The 17,938-nt window shown below is 44.3% G+C and overlaps 1 protein-coding gene across 3 annotated transcripts in view; it reads left to right on the top strand.

The window, feature by feature from the left end:
* The window catches only part of LOC126522467 (sodium-coupled monocarboxylate transporter 2-like), a 98,673-nt gene that overhangs the window by 71,447 nt on the left and 9,288 nt on the right, over positions 1-17,938 (top strand). For all 3 annotated transcript variants that reach the window (XM_050171210.3, XM_055066431.2, XM_055066430.2), the window contains 6 exons: positions 2,698-2,765; positions 8,041-8,121; positions 9,891-9,961; positions 13,919-14,059; positions 15,198-15,327; positions 16,487-16,575. In XM_050171210.3, coding sequence (XP_050027167.2) covers positions 2,698-2,765; positions 8,041-8,121; positions 9,891-9,961; positions 13,919-14,059; positions 15,198-15,327; positions 16,487-16,575 — 580 coding nt within the window. The remainder of the gene's footprint in view (positions 1-2,697; positions 2,766-8,040; positions 8,122-9,890; positions 9,962-13,918; positions 14,060-15,197; positions 15,328-16,486; positions 16,576-17,938) is intronic.

The raw sequence follows: 17,938 nt of genomic DNA, 5'->3' as shown, positions 1-17,938 counted from the left end.
CTGTCCGTTGCAGCGAAATGGCGATTCGCGCCGTTCAGCCATGTTCATGTTGAAGTTTCAGTGCAACTGCTGTGTGTGTTCGTACTTGTGCTTCAAAAAACCTGGACATGGATGGTCGCCAACGAACAGGTATTGTGAGGCAAAATGATAGTTCTTTTTTCTGGCCAGGATTAATACCCGAAATGTACGTAAAAAATCTGTGCCAGCATTGGTAATAAAATTGGTAATAGTTTGGTATGTTTTGCCCATATGTTCTTCGTTGAGGTACTAAAGCACGTCTAAGCTTCAGATGTGCCCACTGTGAAGACGCTCTATAGGCCCGTACTTACAAAAAAGAAATTTACTATACAGCGCTTTGTAAGCGAAAATTCTAGCCAGAGCTGACACTGCACTTATCATTAGCGACAGCTGACGAAAAATTTCAGGAATTAGGAGAGACCAACGAGCTCATACGAACATCAAGCTTTGTGGAAACAGGTCCTGAAAAGTGGTATGATTTTTCGGAAGCCGCTACCTAAGTTCAACAAAAAAATACACTAGTGTTCTACGTAGCTTTTTCCTTGTTAGATTGTGCAAGCCTCTGCTAAAAAATTGTAACTACACTGCTAATGAATTTCGGCGCAAGTGCTGGATGGAGTTTTTCGAATATGGGGTTGAATTCACAAAGCCTTTCGTTCGTCAGTGTTCGTTGCCACCAGCCGGACATCTTGGATAGCAATATGTCCAGCGTGGAGCATGACTGTCGTCTGCTCTTATGAACAGTTTTAGCGTGAGAACATTTATGTTAATAGGAGCTACGGTGTTGTCAAAGCGCGCACGAAGTTGGCGTGTTCTGTCCTCTTTCCGTATTGTAACACGCAATCGTATACTCGTTAAAATCGCAATGAGTAAAATCTTGTGATTGATTTTACCGGTAAATTGGTGATTCTCATGCCTATTTTGCTTCTTACTTCTGCTACGGATCTTCTTCGGAAAAAATTATCGCGTTGCATTGAAGCAACCGGGCTCGTATTCCCAAAAAGCCCCTACGATAGAAGTGTTCGTATAATGACGTGCCAGGCAATCCTGATGCTGGACATAATGTAAGCGAAAGAGTCGCACCAGTGCCAAAGAGCCCTTATGAACGACAAGAATTGTGAGTACTGCCCCTGTTCTGAACAATGGGACCCAATCGGTGCAATAGCGATTGGTCTGGGCTAAATGCAGTGTCTAAACTGTGATTCTTGCATTAAAGGCCCATGAAATTCTCTCATGGGCTTTCAGCATCTCGCGGCAGTGCACGGCGTTGTTAATTTCGTAAGGCTCAGCCGAGCTGTGCCGACCGTTGGTCTGTCTTGGATTACAAGTACTGTCGCTAACAAGACAATAGAAATATTCTTATTCGACAGATTGCAAGTTTACCTTGCTGGAATTGTGAATAAGCGGGTCATATTCAGAGCAAAGATAGGGTAAGTCTGAAAAAGTTCAACAACTGGTGAATGATGTGCGGCTTTCACACTCCGCCTGCAGTTTCGTACCATTACTGAATTTCGAAGATCCTTCACGTTTGAATGTAATTATAGCATCAAAGAGAAAACTTCAAGAAAATGATTCAAGAAGAAAAGCATAAAAACGCAAATAATTGTTCGAAATCTTCGAATTTGAGCGGCGTCAGCGGTTCTGCGTTAAGGGTGAGGCAATGAACAAAAATTGTATCAAGCAAGAATCCAGCGTTGGATTAGAGATGGAGTGGCGTTTTGAATGAATAGTATTGCATATTATATTCGTATAGGTGGTTCAATTTACATACTTTCACATTTGTTCAGCAGGTTGGAAAGGTAAAGTGCATGAAGGCCACTCGCAAAAAAAGAAAGTTCAGTTTAACTCTAGCGACCGTAACGTGCATGATTATGATCTGATTAGCGTTGGTCTCCTGGCATGCAGAGCATAGTGTTCCAAGAGCAAATACAATTTTTAAGCGAAGCTTCCTGTGTGAGCCCTCCTAAGCTTACTTGACCGTATCTGCTGTCTGGGCGCTGGTGTCTCGACAGAATATATTTGTGGATATATGTCTACAAAGGTTATATGAAGGTACTGACGAAGTAGCTCTTACAGATTCTGTATGCTGACCACGGAGGCTTTTTTGTTTTCTTTGTTTTGCGCAACAATAAAATAAATTCCTACATAAAACCTCCACATATCATGTCGGCTCATAGGCACTATCTAAAACACACAGATCTGTTAAATGGTATCGTGGAATCATGGAATAACGGTTATAGGCCAATCTTCCGGAATTGGCACGTCCCACTACGTAATGGTCCTACATAAAACATGAAGATAGGCATCGACATCGACTCACAGATATATCTAAAGCACATCTATCTTTTAATAGAATGGCCAATTATATTTTGCGAATATTTTCATTCACGTTCGTGATTTAGCCATTCGGTATGTGCCTCTGGAAGTGCGGCCGTTGCTTTCTAATACTCCAGAATGGGCATGTCTCACTGCGACACAGGAGGTACAGAATCCTTAGATGCTGTTTGATACGCGTGGCACTTTTCTGTGCACACACCTGTTATTACCAAACTGTACGCGTCGTCGTTGGTTGTAAAGAATTCAATTACCCGCTTCACTTAAGCTTTGCTTCACACAGATTTCAACATTCGCGTTCGATCTGCACGAGTTTTACTCTGTTAAACTATTTTTCAATTGCAGTGACCGGTCTCCCGGTGTGGTCTTCCATACTCTTGAATGGCGCCGTCTGCACGTTCTATACCTCCATTGTAAGCATTTGCTATTCATTAATAGGAGAGCTATGATGTTAATAAGTTGAATTTTCTTTTCGTGTACCCGCGTTTCTATATTTCGAAGTGAATGTCTAGAGTATTGGGAAGGAGAGGCAAATATTTATGAACATGCGTAATTAGGAATAGCATTATTTTAGGCAGCACGTCATTCTTGTCGGTTAACATCAGCGTACAAGTGAAATATACAGAAAAGTGCATTTATTACCTGAAATTTGCCACTTGACGTTTGAATCAAAAACTTCGAGTACGTTGTAACTTGAAACTTTCAGCGCGTTATATAGTACCCAAAGCATTCACAGTATAGAAGGCTGTAACGAACGTCTGTCTTGCGAACAGCGTACGCCCAAATATATTGGTGTTCAGGTTAACATTTCGTGCAATCTGCCCCCCCCCCCTCCAAAGAAATACACGATGCATGTTCTTACAACATACACGATTCCATCTCAATTACGTATAGATCGTCCACATATACCAGATTCTTTTATGAGCCTTCCGAGAAATTGCTACCGCATCGATGAATAGGCGGCCGGTATGGAGGGCAGTTTTTAGGAATACGCGGAATGACGAGTATTATTGTCTTTAGTGCATGCTTAACAATTGATAACCTATACAATAAAATATGCAAAAGAACCCTATTGCCATTATGCAGGTCCTATTTTGCTTGATATTTTATGTTTTATCCGAGATATTATGATTGCTGTCATGTCCCCTGCGTAGTTAATTTGAGCAATATATATGTGACATAATTCTTGCTAGCACTGTTACAGTTCAAATAAATTTATTTACCAGTAAATTTGTTTTGCTGCTATCAATTAGCGGCAACCATGGCACAAATCTGTAATTAGTAATTAACAACCCGAAATGCCAACACCTGAACTGATGAACGTTCAATAGTGTATATTAGCGTTGTAACTCTGACATTCCCTACAGTCTTAGACAAATGTACACCCCTTGTAGTGCATATTTCCCACACAAGAATAATCCTCATCTACCTTGCTTGCGTTTCCTTTGCTGTAAACGCTGCGCTCACTACTTTCCTGTCGAGAATGCTCTGTCATGCTGATGACGTGCATGCCGTTCATGACTTCGAAGTACCGGGTTTGCAGCGTTAAAAGAAGGAAATGCGGGTAAGGCGGATGATGATTCTTGTTGTGTGGCAAGATACGACCCTAATGGTGTCACTTTGTTTAAGAGTGTAGCACAGCATATAAGTAACATGCAGTGTGTTCTTTTTTTACTTAGAGTGCCTAAAAATACCTAAAAAATATACTTGAATTACATCGCTTCAGACAAAATATTTGGCAAGGCGTAGGTTATTTGCCAAAGAGACAAAAGTAAACCATGTAATAAATAAGCTACCTACATTTATTAACCTATTACAATGCGGTTCATTTTTTTTATAAGCGAATGTTGAAGAGAATCGTCATAGCAGTCTAGTTGCAAGTCTGTACACCTCAACATAGCCATGCTGATGGAAATAACTGGCGTAAAGTTATTTCATCCCTCCACCAGACGACGCACGCGCCACCGCGAAGCACGCATGACCGTACAACCCTTCTGTGGCGCACGCCGGTGGCGTAAAACGAAGCTGCCGTATCGCTTCCGTCTTCGAACAGGCTAATGCCGACTGGCGCTTTTCGAAGCTACCGATTGAATGCACAGCCACTACAGCAGCAGGGGCGAGACCGATAGTTTTTATCGTGTGGTATGGTCAAGGCCTGAACCTGGCAACGTTTAACGCTAGAACGTTATCTAGTGAGGCGAGACTAGCAGTGCTATTGGAGGAATTAGCGGACATTAAATTGGATATAATAGGGCTCAGTGAGGTTAGGAGGGCAAATGAAGCATATACAGTGCTAAAAAGTGGGCACGTCCTGTGCTACCGGGGCCTAGCGGAGAGACGAGAACTAGGAGTTGGATTCCTGATTAATAGGGATATAGAACATACAGGAATTCTATAGCATTAACGAGAGGGTGGCAGGTCTTGTTGTAAAACTTAATCAGAGGCACAAATTGAAGATCGTACAGGTCTACGCGCCTACCTCCAGTCATGATGACCAGGAAGTCGAAAGCTTCTATGAAGACGTGGAATCGGCGATGGGTAAAGTCAAAACAAAATACACTATACTGATCGGTGACTTCAATGCCAGGGTAGGCAAGAAGCAGGCTGGAGACAAGTCAGTGGGGGAATATGGCATAGGCTCTAGGAATAGCAGGGGAGAGTTATTAGTAGAGTTTGTAGAACAGAATAATTTGCGGATAAAGAATACCTTCTTCCGCAAGCGGGATAGCAGATAGTGGACGTGGATGAGCCCAAATGGCGAGACTAGAAATGAAATAGACTTTATACTCTGGGCTAACCCTGGCATCATGCAAGATGTGGACGTGCTCGGCAAAGTGCGCTGCAGTGACCATAGAATGGTAAGAACTCGAATTAGCCTAGACTTGAGGAGGGAACGGAGGAAACTGGTACATAAGAAGCCGATCAATGAGCTAGCGGTAAGAGGGAAAACAGAGGAATTCCGGATCAAGCTACAGAACAGGTATTCGGCTTTAACCTTAGTGTTGAGGATATGAACGGCAATATTATGGGGATCATTAAGGAGTGTGCAATAGAAGTGGGTGGTAACTCCGTTAGACAGGATGCCAGTAAGCTATCGCAGGAGACTAAAGATCTGATCAAGGAACGCCAATGTATGAAAGCCTCTAACCCTACAGCTAGAATAGAACTGGCAGAACTTTCCAAGTTAATCAACAAGCGTAAGATAGCTGACATAAGAAAGTACAATATGAATAGACTTGAGCACGCTCTCAGGAATGGAGGAAGCCTAAAAGCACTGAAGAATAATCTAGGAATAGGTAAGAATCAGATGTATGCGTTAAGAGACAAAACCGGCAATGTCATTACTAATATGGATAAGATAGCTCAAGCGGATGAGGAGTTCTAAAGATATTTATACAGTACCAGCGGCACCCACGACGATAATGAGAGAGGAAATAGTCTAGAGGAATTTGACATCCCACAAAGAAAGCCTTGGCAGCTATGCAAAGGGGGAAGGCAGCTGGGGAGGATCAGGTAACAGCAGATTTGTTGAAGGATGGTGGGCAGATCGTTCTAGAAAAACTGGCCACCCTGTATACGCAATGCCTCATGACCTCGAGCGCACCGGAATCTTGGAAGAATGCCAACATAATCTTGATCAATAAGAAAGGAGACGCCAAAGACTTGAAAAATTATAGACCGATCAGCTTAAAGTATATTGCCTGCAAAGTATTTACCAAGGTAATCGAAAATAGAATCAGGACCACCTTAGACTTCTGTGAACCAACAGAACAGGCAGGATTTCGTAAAGGCTACTCACCAATAGACCATATTCATACTATCAATTAGGTGATAGAGAAATGTGCGGAATATAACCAACCCTTGTATATAGCTTTCATTGATTACGAGACAGCGTTTGATTGAGTCGAAACCTCAGCAGTCATGCAACCATTGCGGAGTCAGGGTGTAGACGAGCCGCATGTAAAAATACTGAAAGATATATGTGGCTCCGCAGCCACCATAGTCCTCCACAAAGAAAGTAACAAAATCCCGATAAAGAAGGGCGTCAGACTGAGAGGTACGATCTCTCCAATGCTATTCACAGCGTGTGTACAGGAGGTATTCAGAGACCTGAATAGGGAAGAATTGTGGATAAGGGTTAATGGAAAATACCTTAGCAACTTGCGATTCACTGATGATATTGCCTTGCTTAGTAACTCAGGGGACCAATTGCAATGCATGCTCACTGACCTAGACAGGCAAAGCAGAAGGGTGGGTCTAAAAATGAATCTGCAGAAAACTAAAGTAATGTTTAGCAGTGTCGGAAGAGAACAACAGTTTACGATATGTAGCGAGGCACTGGAAGTGGTAAGGGAATACATCTACTTAGGGCAGGTAGCGACCGCGAATCGGGATCATGAGACTGAAATAATCAGAAGAATAAGAATGGGTTGGGGTGTGTTTGGCAGACATCCTCAGATCATGAACAGCAGGTTGCCATTATCCCTCAAGAGAAAAGTGTATAACAGCTGTGTCTTACCAGCACTCACCTACGGGGCAGAAACCTGGAGGCTTACGAAAAGGATTCTACTTAAATTGAGGACGACGCAACGAGCTATGGAAAGAAGAATGGTGGGTGTAACGTTAAAGGATAAGAAGAGAGCAGATTGGGTGAGGGAGCTAACACGAGTTAATGACATCTTAGTTGAAATCAAGAAAAAGAAATGGGCATGGGCAGGGCAGGTAATGAGGAGGGAAGATAATCGATGGTCATTAAGGGTTACGGACTGGATTCCAAGAGAAGGGAAGCGTAGCAGGGGGCGGCGGATAGTTAGTTGTATGGATGAGATTATAAGAAGGTTGCAGGGACAATATGGTCGCAATTAGCACATGACCGAAGTAGTTGGAGAAATATGGGAAAGGCCTTTGCCCTGCAGTGGGCGTAGCCAGGCTGATGATGGTGATGATGATGGTCAATGTTAATTTTCCGCGGCTCCGGTATGTCAGAAAGAGGAGGAGGAGGGGTGGTTGCACCGCAATCCTCGTTGCGCGATCCTGCGTGCGTGATTAGGTTAACTTGCCGAATGATTCGAGCGCAATTACAGTGATACGAAATGACTTGGAAAATCTGCAAAGGCGGAAATAAAGGTTTTTTTTTTTTCACTACGCTTTTCAACATTTCAATATAAATAATTAAGGGAAAACGAGACATCCGCCCAAGCGGCTGCCCCGGGAAAGCGGTGGTCGCGGGTTCGAGGCCCGGACCAGGACGGATTTATCTTCAACTGCGAGGCTTTCTTATCGAGGAACCCGTATGGGTTTCCTTTGTAGCAACTGCTACGATTGGGTGGATGGCTCATTTTCCCTGAATTAATTACTTCTCTCCACTTTGCGGGTTTCCGCAGAACTATTGCGTCAATTTTAATACAAAGCATGTGCCCTAAGTTTCTCACGATGAAAGTGAATAAAGTTATTGACGTAATTAGCAAATGTCATTTGATTTGTGATATGTGGGATACAAAACGGTGATGTTTCTTTTCTGATAAAGTTGTTCAATATATTTTGTACCGGCACAAGCGTCTGCTGCATAGCTTTGTGAGTGCTTCCCCTTTCCCTTCCCCCAGTGTGGGGTAGCAAACCGGATGCTCGTCTGGTCGAGCTCTCTGCCGTTCCTCTCCAGCTAATTTTCACACTTACGCTTCTGTTCAGGGTGGTATCAAGGCCGTGGTGTGGACTGACGTCGTCCAAGCGTTTCTGATATACATCGCATACATCATGGTCATCGCATGTGTGAGTACAACATGGCATCAGAAATATAATGCCCTGAATACTTTTGGAGGTTTGAGAAACAGCAAAAACTTTTGACGCGTTTCGCGAAGCTATCAGAGCTTCGGATTGATTTAGTTGCATGATTTGCAGCGTCCTTTTTGAATTTCCTGCTTTGTTTTCCTTTTTATTACTACAGAAATATTCCAATTTCGCTCGGCTCAGGAAGCTGTAGGGAGCCAACTGGCTTTTGGCCTAACAAAGTAAACGCGATCGAAATGTGTACGTTGATCATTCTTGACCGTGCGAATGGAGAAGTCTTGGAAGGGACTTGGCGTAACGGCAAAGCAACGTCTAAGTTAAGGCTCTGCGGAATACTTTTGCAACAATAGTAGGGAGCTCGAAAGGCGGAAATAAACTGTGCATACGTTGACTAATTATTGAAATCGGAGTGATAAGTTGAATAGCGCAAGGAGGCATTCTTGGTTGTGTTTTTTATCTTTTATTCGCACGGTGCACAGCGAGTTATCTGCACCTGTACGTATGCGGACGCGCCGGGCCGACTACGAAATTGCACGCCGGCCCGACCACGCACCGATGATTTCCTTGCACCTTTATTCCCACGAGCTGCCTAAAAATATAACGACATTTTCGTCCTAGTCGCCCTTATAACTGTTGATGTGTTTTCGCTCTATCTGTGATTATCTTGCAGGAACACATGTGCAAGGTAGGTATGCTTAGTTTTGTTAACACGTCACTTATATACTATTCGAAAGAGAGATCTTCCGGGTGATATGAAATTTAACTAAAATGAAGAGGCTAAATCTGAACCATAATTATAGGCATTAAAGAAGTCAGCAGTTTACGTAGATAGAGACAGCTTTGTGGTGACGAAACGCTTATTCGTAACACTAGAGCAGAGGAACGCGCTGCACTTAGATGGCATCTAAACTCGCGTATTACACTTGGCTTGGTCGGTGGTGCAACTGAAAGCGCCCTTTACAGTGTCACTCGCGTAATATCACATGTTCACGCTTATCTTTTATCGTTGGAGTATACGGGAGGCGAAAACCAAATTGACGTTCATTGCAATAGCAAAGCGAAAATTGTTATGTTGTTCTAATAGAAAAAAATATTTTTGTAGAAATAACTACAATATTTAAAACTACGTAATAAATTAATTAGGAAATTACGTAATTATCACTAAGTAATTATTCAAGTTACGTAGTGCTTCTGGGGTGCGATGCTATTTGCTTCAATATACAAAAAGCAACAGATGGCTGGCCCCAAATTCTGGCTCCCAGTCACCGCGATCATTGATATAGCCTTTAAAAAAGTCATGCCATCAGAACTTCATTAGGGTGTGCTATGATAGGCTTGTTTTATGTCTGCTAAGGAGTGCCTCAAAAGACTCTGCAGGAAAAAGAGAAGAGTGTCATTTAAACCGTAATTTCTTCTCTTTAACCCTGACATCAACTGGCCATGGTAGTCTCTTAATGCGCCTTATTGTTACATCCAGCATATTATTTCTAGTAGAAGGCTGCAGTGTGGGAACCGACGGAGACAACGGAAGCACACAAAGTGCACAGACGCAGCGCTGCGTCTTTGTACCTTCCGTAAAAAACAAAAGAGGCACAGTTTGTGTGCCTCCTTTGTCTCCGTGGGTTTCGGCGCTGCAGCCTTGTACTACGTTCAACCGAAAAGCCCAACTGGTTCTTCTGCTTAACTTCATATTATTTCTACGCTAGGTGTTTTAAAATTTGGTGTGAACTGATTCTTCGGCTATGCTTCAGGGCCTGCATCACCTGGGAGGCTTCGGCGTCATGTGGGAGAATGCGAGGAACGGAGGCCGCTTGACACTCAAGTAGGTTGATGTGGCTCCGATACCTTGATTAGTCAGCTTAAAATTTTTGTTGACACATGGTCATTTTCGGGCGATACTCATCTGTTGGGGTGAAAGCGCTGTTTGCATTTGAGATCGTTCGCGAAATGGGGAACTGGCTCTGCCGTTGTTCAGCGGCAAGGAAGCTGCCTGAGCAACAAATTTCACTTACTTGTCAGAAGCAAAGAACAATGCCCGAAAATGGCAATAAAATGTTGCTTTGGCCGCATATACACGGCCTTCCGTTCTATTTCATCCTTCCTATTGCACTCGATGCCGTGCAACCGTTCTGCGCTCCAGGATACCTTCTACGATGGACACAACGTCCGCAAGGTATTCTGCCATCCATCGGAAATGGTTGAAGTCACTGTGGACCTAATTCAGAAAGCTGGTGATCGAGGATGTCCCGTTGAAGCACTAAAATACCACGGTCTTGCCAGCACCCAACATTAGAGACACTAACAGTTGCGATGCGACAGTTTGTTTTGGTCTGTCGTGCTTGAGAATGTGGGGGAGGGAGGGTGCCTGAACACGGCCGTGCACCAGTCGTGCTGGAAATTTCCCGCCGCACCAGACCTTGTTGTAAGCGCCGTAGAGGTGCCGCTGTTCTAGAAGGTCCCGCACACGTCAAAGCTCCAGGCAGCGCTGCTTGTCACGCACTCGGCAAAGGCGCGTTCAAACTTTCAATTACGTCTGTAGCATCGCCATTTGACAGTCTACCCGTCAAGCGAGGACTTCTTTAGCATCATCAGAGAGAGAGAGAGAGAAAGCAAGGACAGGAAAGGCAGGGAGGTCAACCAGAAGAGTATCCGGTTTGCTACCCTACACTGGGGGTGGGGGAAAGGACGCTACAATCCTGAGGGACCTTCAACCGCAATCGTTTCCGAGCAAAGCGTTCTCGCACTCGTATCACGCGCTTGTCCCCAAGCTAAGGATTGTCAGTGAGCGCACCATCGAAAGGCTGTACCGACAGGGCACGGCGAGCAAATGCAAATGGTTTAGCTTCTCTTCAGATGGAACCCTCTCATATGTTCCTCTGAAACGCGCAGCAGAAAACACCGATAGCTCCCGATGGCGTGCGCCTTCAGGTGTTTATACCTCCAGACCTCGAGCCTCGATGATCTGCTACTTTCACCTGGACCACAGGCACTGCGCAGTAGGGCTCGGCTTCTTTTGTTAGACTTTGAGGAGGGCACTGATCTCCCCACTCGAGTATCCACATGAGCATTAGATTCACGAGAAAGTGAGGTGACGGACGAACCTTGACTCCCTGATTTTTCCCCGCCGCATATCTGGCAATATGTTGCGTTCCACGATTTCCTCTTTTTATTCCAGGCGAATTGCTCTGTCATCGTCGCCATGATGTTCCGTATAAAAGTACAAGTGCGGTATTGTCACGACCATGGGTCTTATGCTCTAGGTGCAATGCAAAGCACGCGAGGTTCAGCCAAGGATGGTGGCTTGGTGCGGTGGTGTCTCCTGGTGCGTGCAAGGGGAGAAGGGGGGTATGGTGCGCGCCGACTTTTCGTGCGCACATGGAAGGGGGAGCGGAGAAATGTGCGCGCGCTAGGCGGGGGAGGATGGGGCAGGGTAGCGCGCGTCTGTGCTTTTAACCCGGCCGCGACTATGCATGGCGTGGCCGAGCGCAGTTACGCGTGTCCTATCTTGGAGGGGTAATCTGCGGGGGGTTCGAAGACTAGCCGAGCTCTGATAGTTTAAGGCTTTGTGTACGCTGTGTTCTCATACGCCTAGTTCGTGTTGAAGCGAGACGCATCAAAAAGGAGGATTCTCTCTCCGCTGCTGCCGCTGTTCATCACACCAGCGTTATGAGTGTCCGCGTTCATCGAGTGAGATGTGTTTATGTCTGCTTGTGCGTGCGTGACACTGTGCTTGTTAAATTAGTTAGTAAGCGAATGTTTACAGGAGCTTGTGCAGGTGATAAAACTGCTAACCTTATTGCGCATAGCTGTCTAATTATTCGCTATCGCAATGAATGCTTAGCATCGCGCGAAATTGAGTCATTTTCCTTACCTCCGCTTCGTTAGCTTCCATTCGCACCCGCCGTGTCTGCATAACATGCCACAGACGGAGGAACCACGGACTTATGAAATTAAAGTTTACGTGTCTTCTGAGCCTCTTCGTGTTCAACTTCGACTGCTGACTCGACACGCACACCATCTTCTGTCTTCAAGCAAATCGCCCAGACTGCGTCTATTCAAGACATATCACTACTCACAGGCTTGCCGTTCATTCAGGCTTTTCATGTAGCCTCATTACAGAAGTGCTACCGTGGTGACTGTATAAATAGAATAGTGCTCCTTGAAAGGCCTTCCATTTGGCAAGAAATCACGTATACCATGTGGTGGCCTCAAATAACTTACCTTGGCACATTTGACTGCGCGCTCTATACGGTGGCTTTTTGCACAAATACGCCGACAGATCCACAATTTCATGCGCCTCGACTGCAGCCTTTGGGACTCCGCAACTGGGCGCCTACCGCCAATATAATTTGAACCACAAGTCGTCTTCAACGGCTTCAACAACCATACGTGAAGCTGGTTTTGTCTCCTGCCTTGGTCCGCGTGAATGGACTGTACTACCTGATGTTAAATCAGCACTGTAAGCTATTGATTGCTTATCGAGGAGAGGCCTGTATTATGTGTCAACCTTAGACGTCATAGAGGTGTTTGATCTTGTACAGAGAAGCGGAAACTTTGCTGGCTTCAACCGGGTACCAGAACAGTGAGAATTGACGGGCCACTATCTGGCTGACGAGGAAGCAAAAGCCACTGTTTCTAAAGCCGTTGACTTAAATATACCGTATCGCTAAGCAACGTAACTTTTTGTTAACTTCACTCTTGCGAAATCGCACAGCAGCTTACTGTGCTCAACCAAATCACCACCAGAGGCGCCTGCTGGAAATACGCGGAAATACACCCTGGCAGAACTTTTCGCCTCCCAGCTTAAGTCAAGTGAAGTCAAGCATGTTTCACCAGACTTTCCTCGGCGCTGCCTTAACTCAACGCTACGCCCATCGGCGTTCGGACAGCCCCAACTGTAAACATTGCTAAGTGCCTGAGACTCTTCAACACGTGTTTTACGAATTCCTTCACTACGTGTCACAGCGGAAGCCGCTTGCTTCTACGCAGGCATTAGAAGGCAAATATTAGCGGAAAGTACTAATTTGGCCGCAATGTGCGACCACAAAGTAGCAACAGCAGCTACAAGGGCTCTTATGGAGTACTTGCAGAGCACCGGAGCAGACTCAATAATTTAAGGAAACCACTATGTTACGCATTCCTTGTTATACTTATCGTTTCTTTTTGTTTTCATCATCATTTTTCATTACACTTTTTGTCCCGTTTTCTTTGTTCCTCCTTGTATAGCACCAGGCCTGAGTTTACTACCTCAGGCCGATCTCAGCCGCTCTTGTAAGAAATTATTGTCTCATTGTATTGAGAATGTAGCATCATCTTCATTGTCGAGCGTAGTCATGCGACTGCTTAAGGTGATCGAGTTTCTCCGCTAATGAGACGAGAGAACAATTCGTGTGCTCGTCAGTGACCAATCTAGACTACGCCACCACGCCTCCGTTGAGCATTTGCCCTCTCTAATGAATACATAGGACGACGGCACGTTGTGTCGGCCGCCTGCAGGTTGAGCTTAAAGCACAACGGTGTCGTTCTTGTAATTACATAGCCCCAGCACCTCAGTAGTGATGGTAACACTCAATCAGTGACTCCATGAATTGCGGAGAAAAGAAGCTAGAAGAAGGTTTATGTAAAGTTAAAAGCTAAGAGAAATAAATTCGGTTGTAGTTTATGCTGTCTTAGTGGGCACGGCACTTTTTTTGTTTTGTGTCTTGAAGGTAAAATCTGTAGGCCTTTATTCTGCTCGTACGTGCGATGTTCACTGTGCATCAATGCACCTTGTCCGCAGTTTCGACACAAGCCCGTACGAGACATACACAACGTGGACCATGGTTATCGGCTTTACCGTCACCTGGATGGGCATGTACTGCGCCAGTCAGACACAGGCGCAGCGCTACACTAGTATCGGATCACTGAAGGGCGCCCGCAAGTGAGCCATCTACTGTTTTCGTATTTAAGACTGTACGCTTATGAAGTTTTCTATTTTAAATATGTCTGTCTCACTTTTTGATTTTCTTCCATTTCAATTACGTACACCGAAGTGGTTCATTGAGCCCATTGATGATGACAGGAGATTGACGAGGAATATATTTGTACGGATGAAAAGGAAAGCCATTATTTGTACAACGCAGTTACAAGTATATAGAATGCCGCACAAAAGCAGTCAGTTGCCCCAATTCCGTGTTTCGGTGGCCAACTGCACAAAAAGAGGACAAAAACATACTTTCATCAATAAAAGCGGAGTTTCTCCCGATTGTATTAAAACGCTGATCAGTATGTAGGAATATGCTGCTCCCTATATATAACGTACCTATAACACGTCCGCTTTTTGTATGTTTGCGAGGACACCTGATAGTTGGCATTTTATACTATTAATAAAAAAGAGACGGGATAGAAATTACGAAATACGGCACAAGAACCATGTTATTGCCCTTTTAAGAAAAAAGAAAACAACCTTTATTAAATCACAGTATAATGCAGCTGTATAAAGGAAAAGTGAGCGCATTAGAGAATTGAAACTATAGAGAAAGGAAAAACATCGAAAAGACAAGGAAGAGCATAAGTTTTGTCACGTAACTAAATATTTTATTTTGATCAAAAAGTGTATCTTACTGAGAGAACGCAATAACTATGGTACTCACTGCACATCATAAATCGCACAAACCTGTGCTTCGAGAAATTCAGGACAGGAACTACTGTGGGAGTTGTCTCACGGGAAGGAACTCTTTAGCTAATAAAAATTCTCTCTAAGATTGCAAATAACTAAAAAAAAAACTCTAGATGATTCTATAAATAAAAAAAAAAACTCTGATTTAGAGACCCTTTCGTGCGACTTCCTAAAGTTATATGGCGCCACCCTTGTAAAATGCCATTTTTGTTTAACTTTATGTAATATTAACAAAGTCTTCTGAGTTATTGACAGGAGCATATGGATGTTAGCCGCGCATCCCATATATAGTTCACTTTTGAAAGGTATCAGGAAATTTCTTTTGTGTTTCACTGTGGCTCCGATCTAGACTTATTGTACATATTTTCACAGTGACGCTTAAAGGTTTGCGATTTCGCAGAGCTCTTATGCTGAACATTCCGGGCATGGCGCTTAACGTGACCATGGCTGTGCTGTCGGGGCTGACCATATACGCCGTGTACGGGCATTGCGATCCCAGGCTCACGGGCGAAATCCACAAGGCAGATCAGGTAAACCATGCCGATTTATTCAAATTGCTACTCGAACGGCGTTATCTAAAATGGAACGCTATAGCGTTTGCACTGGGTCACTGGTTTTCAAATGCCTCTTGTCTGAAGCCCCTTGCTCGTCATTTGCGCCTCCAAGTGTCAACGTAGTAAAGGTATGGAAGAGAATTTCGGAGGCAACCCCCGTAATTCGTTTACGGCATGCTATCATGCTAGCATGCTATGAAGCGAAAGTAAAGCAACCGCAGGGGCCTCAACGTAGCGGTTATGGCATCCGCGCCTTGCCAGTGCAAGTTGGTTTCAGGTACACGTTTGTTCGCTAACGTGTACCTGATGTGAAGATTGATCAGCAAGAGGTCCTGCGTCAATGCTGAAAACGAAGCCTGTCCTTGCAATTGTGTGTTCTTCAGTAGCTAAGTTTTCATCACTGCGATCGAGTGAACGTACAAGAGATGACATTGCCCCCAGACAAACAGCCAAAGTGTTAAAGAAGAATAAGCGTCCCATGAGGTCCTCTTTGACAAGCGTGGGGCTTCGGCACTATGTATAAGTGGATCAGGCCCATATTGTACGTACCGTTTGGAGGCGGAAAACGGCAAAGTCGAAAAACAGATTACCCGCTCCGTCGGAGTTGTCCCTTTAAGACTCAACTGACCACCTGATTTCGGAAGCCGGCACGCAAAAACACTAGCAGTGTAAATTCACCGCTGAGGTATACATGTATCGAACAAACGTCGTAGGCACGGAGAGGTTGCGCGGTTTTCGGCTAGAGACTACAGAGACTGCAGCGGCAAGCGGTCGCTTACTTGCAAGCCTCAAACGGGAAACGGCCGTGGGAACTCTGTCTCGGTGGGCTGCTGTGCTTCGAATTCCGCAACGCAGTGGGGGAGTTCTGTGGTAAGCCACATTGCCCTCCCTGTGCAGTTTTCTCTATCCTAAGCCCGCGTCAGGGACTTGGCTCTCAGTGCGCAATTCGGAGTCCGAAACGATTGCTCCTGATAGAGAGAGTTTAATGAGCAAAGCCATAGACAAATGTGCTAGTCTTTTACACTCGTGCTACTCCATTATAGTGAAGAAAAAAGTTATTGCCAACCCTTTGCATTTCTAGTTGTCCAGAATAATATGTGCACAATAATATTAGATTTACTGCTGTGTTTTACAGCTCATGCCGTATATAGTACAAGACCTTCTCCACGAGTACCCTGGACTCTCCGGTTTGATGGCGGCTGCTGTCTACAGCAGTTCTCTCAGGTGAGGTTTCTAGTAGATGTGAGCAAATGTCACTTATTTTCGAATACGAATCGAATACCCATAATAAGTATCGAACCTCGAATATGTAAACGTAGACGCATAAGGTTACAGCAGGATCGTTTATTTCGTTGTAATTAGAGGCCACGCCTACCGGTACATTGTCTATTGAAAGAAAGTCAGTTAACTGACAGATAAAAAGGACCAGTTTTAAACACAAGATCAGTTTTTGTCAGCAATAACACGCCAGCATCTTTAGAGCCTGGTTGCAAACAAGGTTTACAGTAACGAATGGTTGATCTACGGCAAGCTTTCAAAAACACTAAATAAATTGTCGCCAAAAACAATCAGAAGTTACAGAAATAGAAAAAAGGAAGGTGGTGAAGGACATGTATATCATAGAGTAATGTAAAAGGGCTCGTTTCAAAGAAAAAAATCGCTGGTTGAAGTGTAAACTATCAAACTGCTGCTCGACTAGACTGCACTAAACACTAAATGACAGAATAGAAGTAAATATCACAGGTGTTCATGTGCTCCTGCCGCAAAACCTAAACGGAAGCATGCATTGCCCATTCTGTTCCGGCATTGCTTTGAAAGATTTTGTCGTTGCCTCGCTTGTGATATTTGGCGAAACTTTGCGTTTAGCAGACGAAGAACAATAACAAGATTTAACAGTCGGTTGTTGCGAAATATTTGGTTAGATTCAAATATTCGAATATACTGAATATTCAGCCCGCCAAATAGTTCCAGTTCGAATAGGAATACGAACAGTCAGGGTGTAATATTCAATTCGTGTTCGAAACTTCGAATATTCGCTTACCCTTAGTTTCTAGCGATTGCGTTTTTTCTCCCCCCTCTTTTTAGCATTAAACAAGGAGGTAGCTTCGAACTGGCTCATTCCAAGCTGGATGCATGCGCATGATAGGTTTCTAAAGAGGCCAATGCTAAATATTTGTTTTCCCGTTCCAGAAGTTTTCACGGGAATTGTTGTCTATTGCTGCAAGAATAATTTGAATCACCAAAACACAGAGTCGCAGTATTGACGGAATAACACACCTTTTGTCTGGCCTTTTTTTGACTGTGATGTTATAAATATGTGATCACACTCCATCTGAAATGCACAAAAATAATAACGAAATAAAAAGAAGCTCATAGGTATGATGAAATGGCATCGTAGCTTGCTGCTCGGGTCACAAGCTCCGGTATCATGTTGAGTTTTTCTGCACGTGCTATAGGGGTTGCTGTAAAAGTTGCTACTTCAGGACATGACTCTTGACGCGGAGGCGACAATAGTGTTGGCGGAAGCAGGTAGAAAGTAAGAATGAATGACAATCTAGTCCCTCTTCGGGCTGTACCAGACTACGTG

Source organism: Dermacentor andersoni, chromosome 6, assembly GCF_023375885.2.
Source record: "Dermacentor andersoni chromosome 6, qqDerAnde1_hic_scaffold, whole genome shotgun sequence".
Taxonomy (NCBI): domain Eukaryota; kingdom Metazoa; phylum Arthropoda; class Arachnida; order Ixodida; family Ixodidae; genus Dermacentor; species Dermacentor andersoni.
This window is presented reverse-complemented; position numbering and strand designations above follow the sequence as displayed.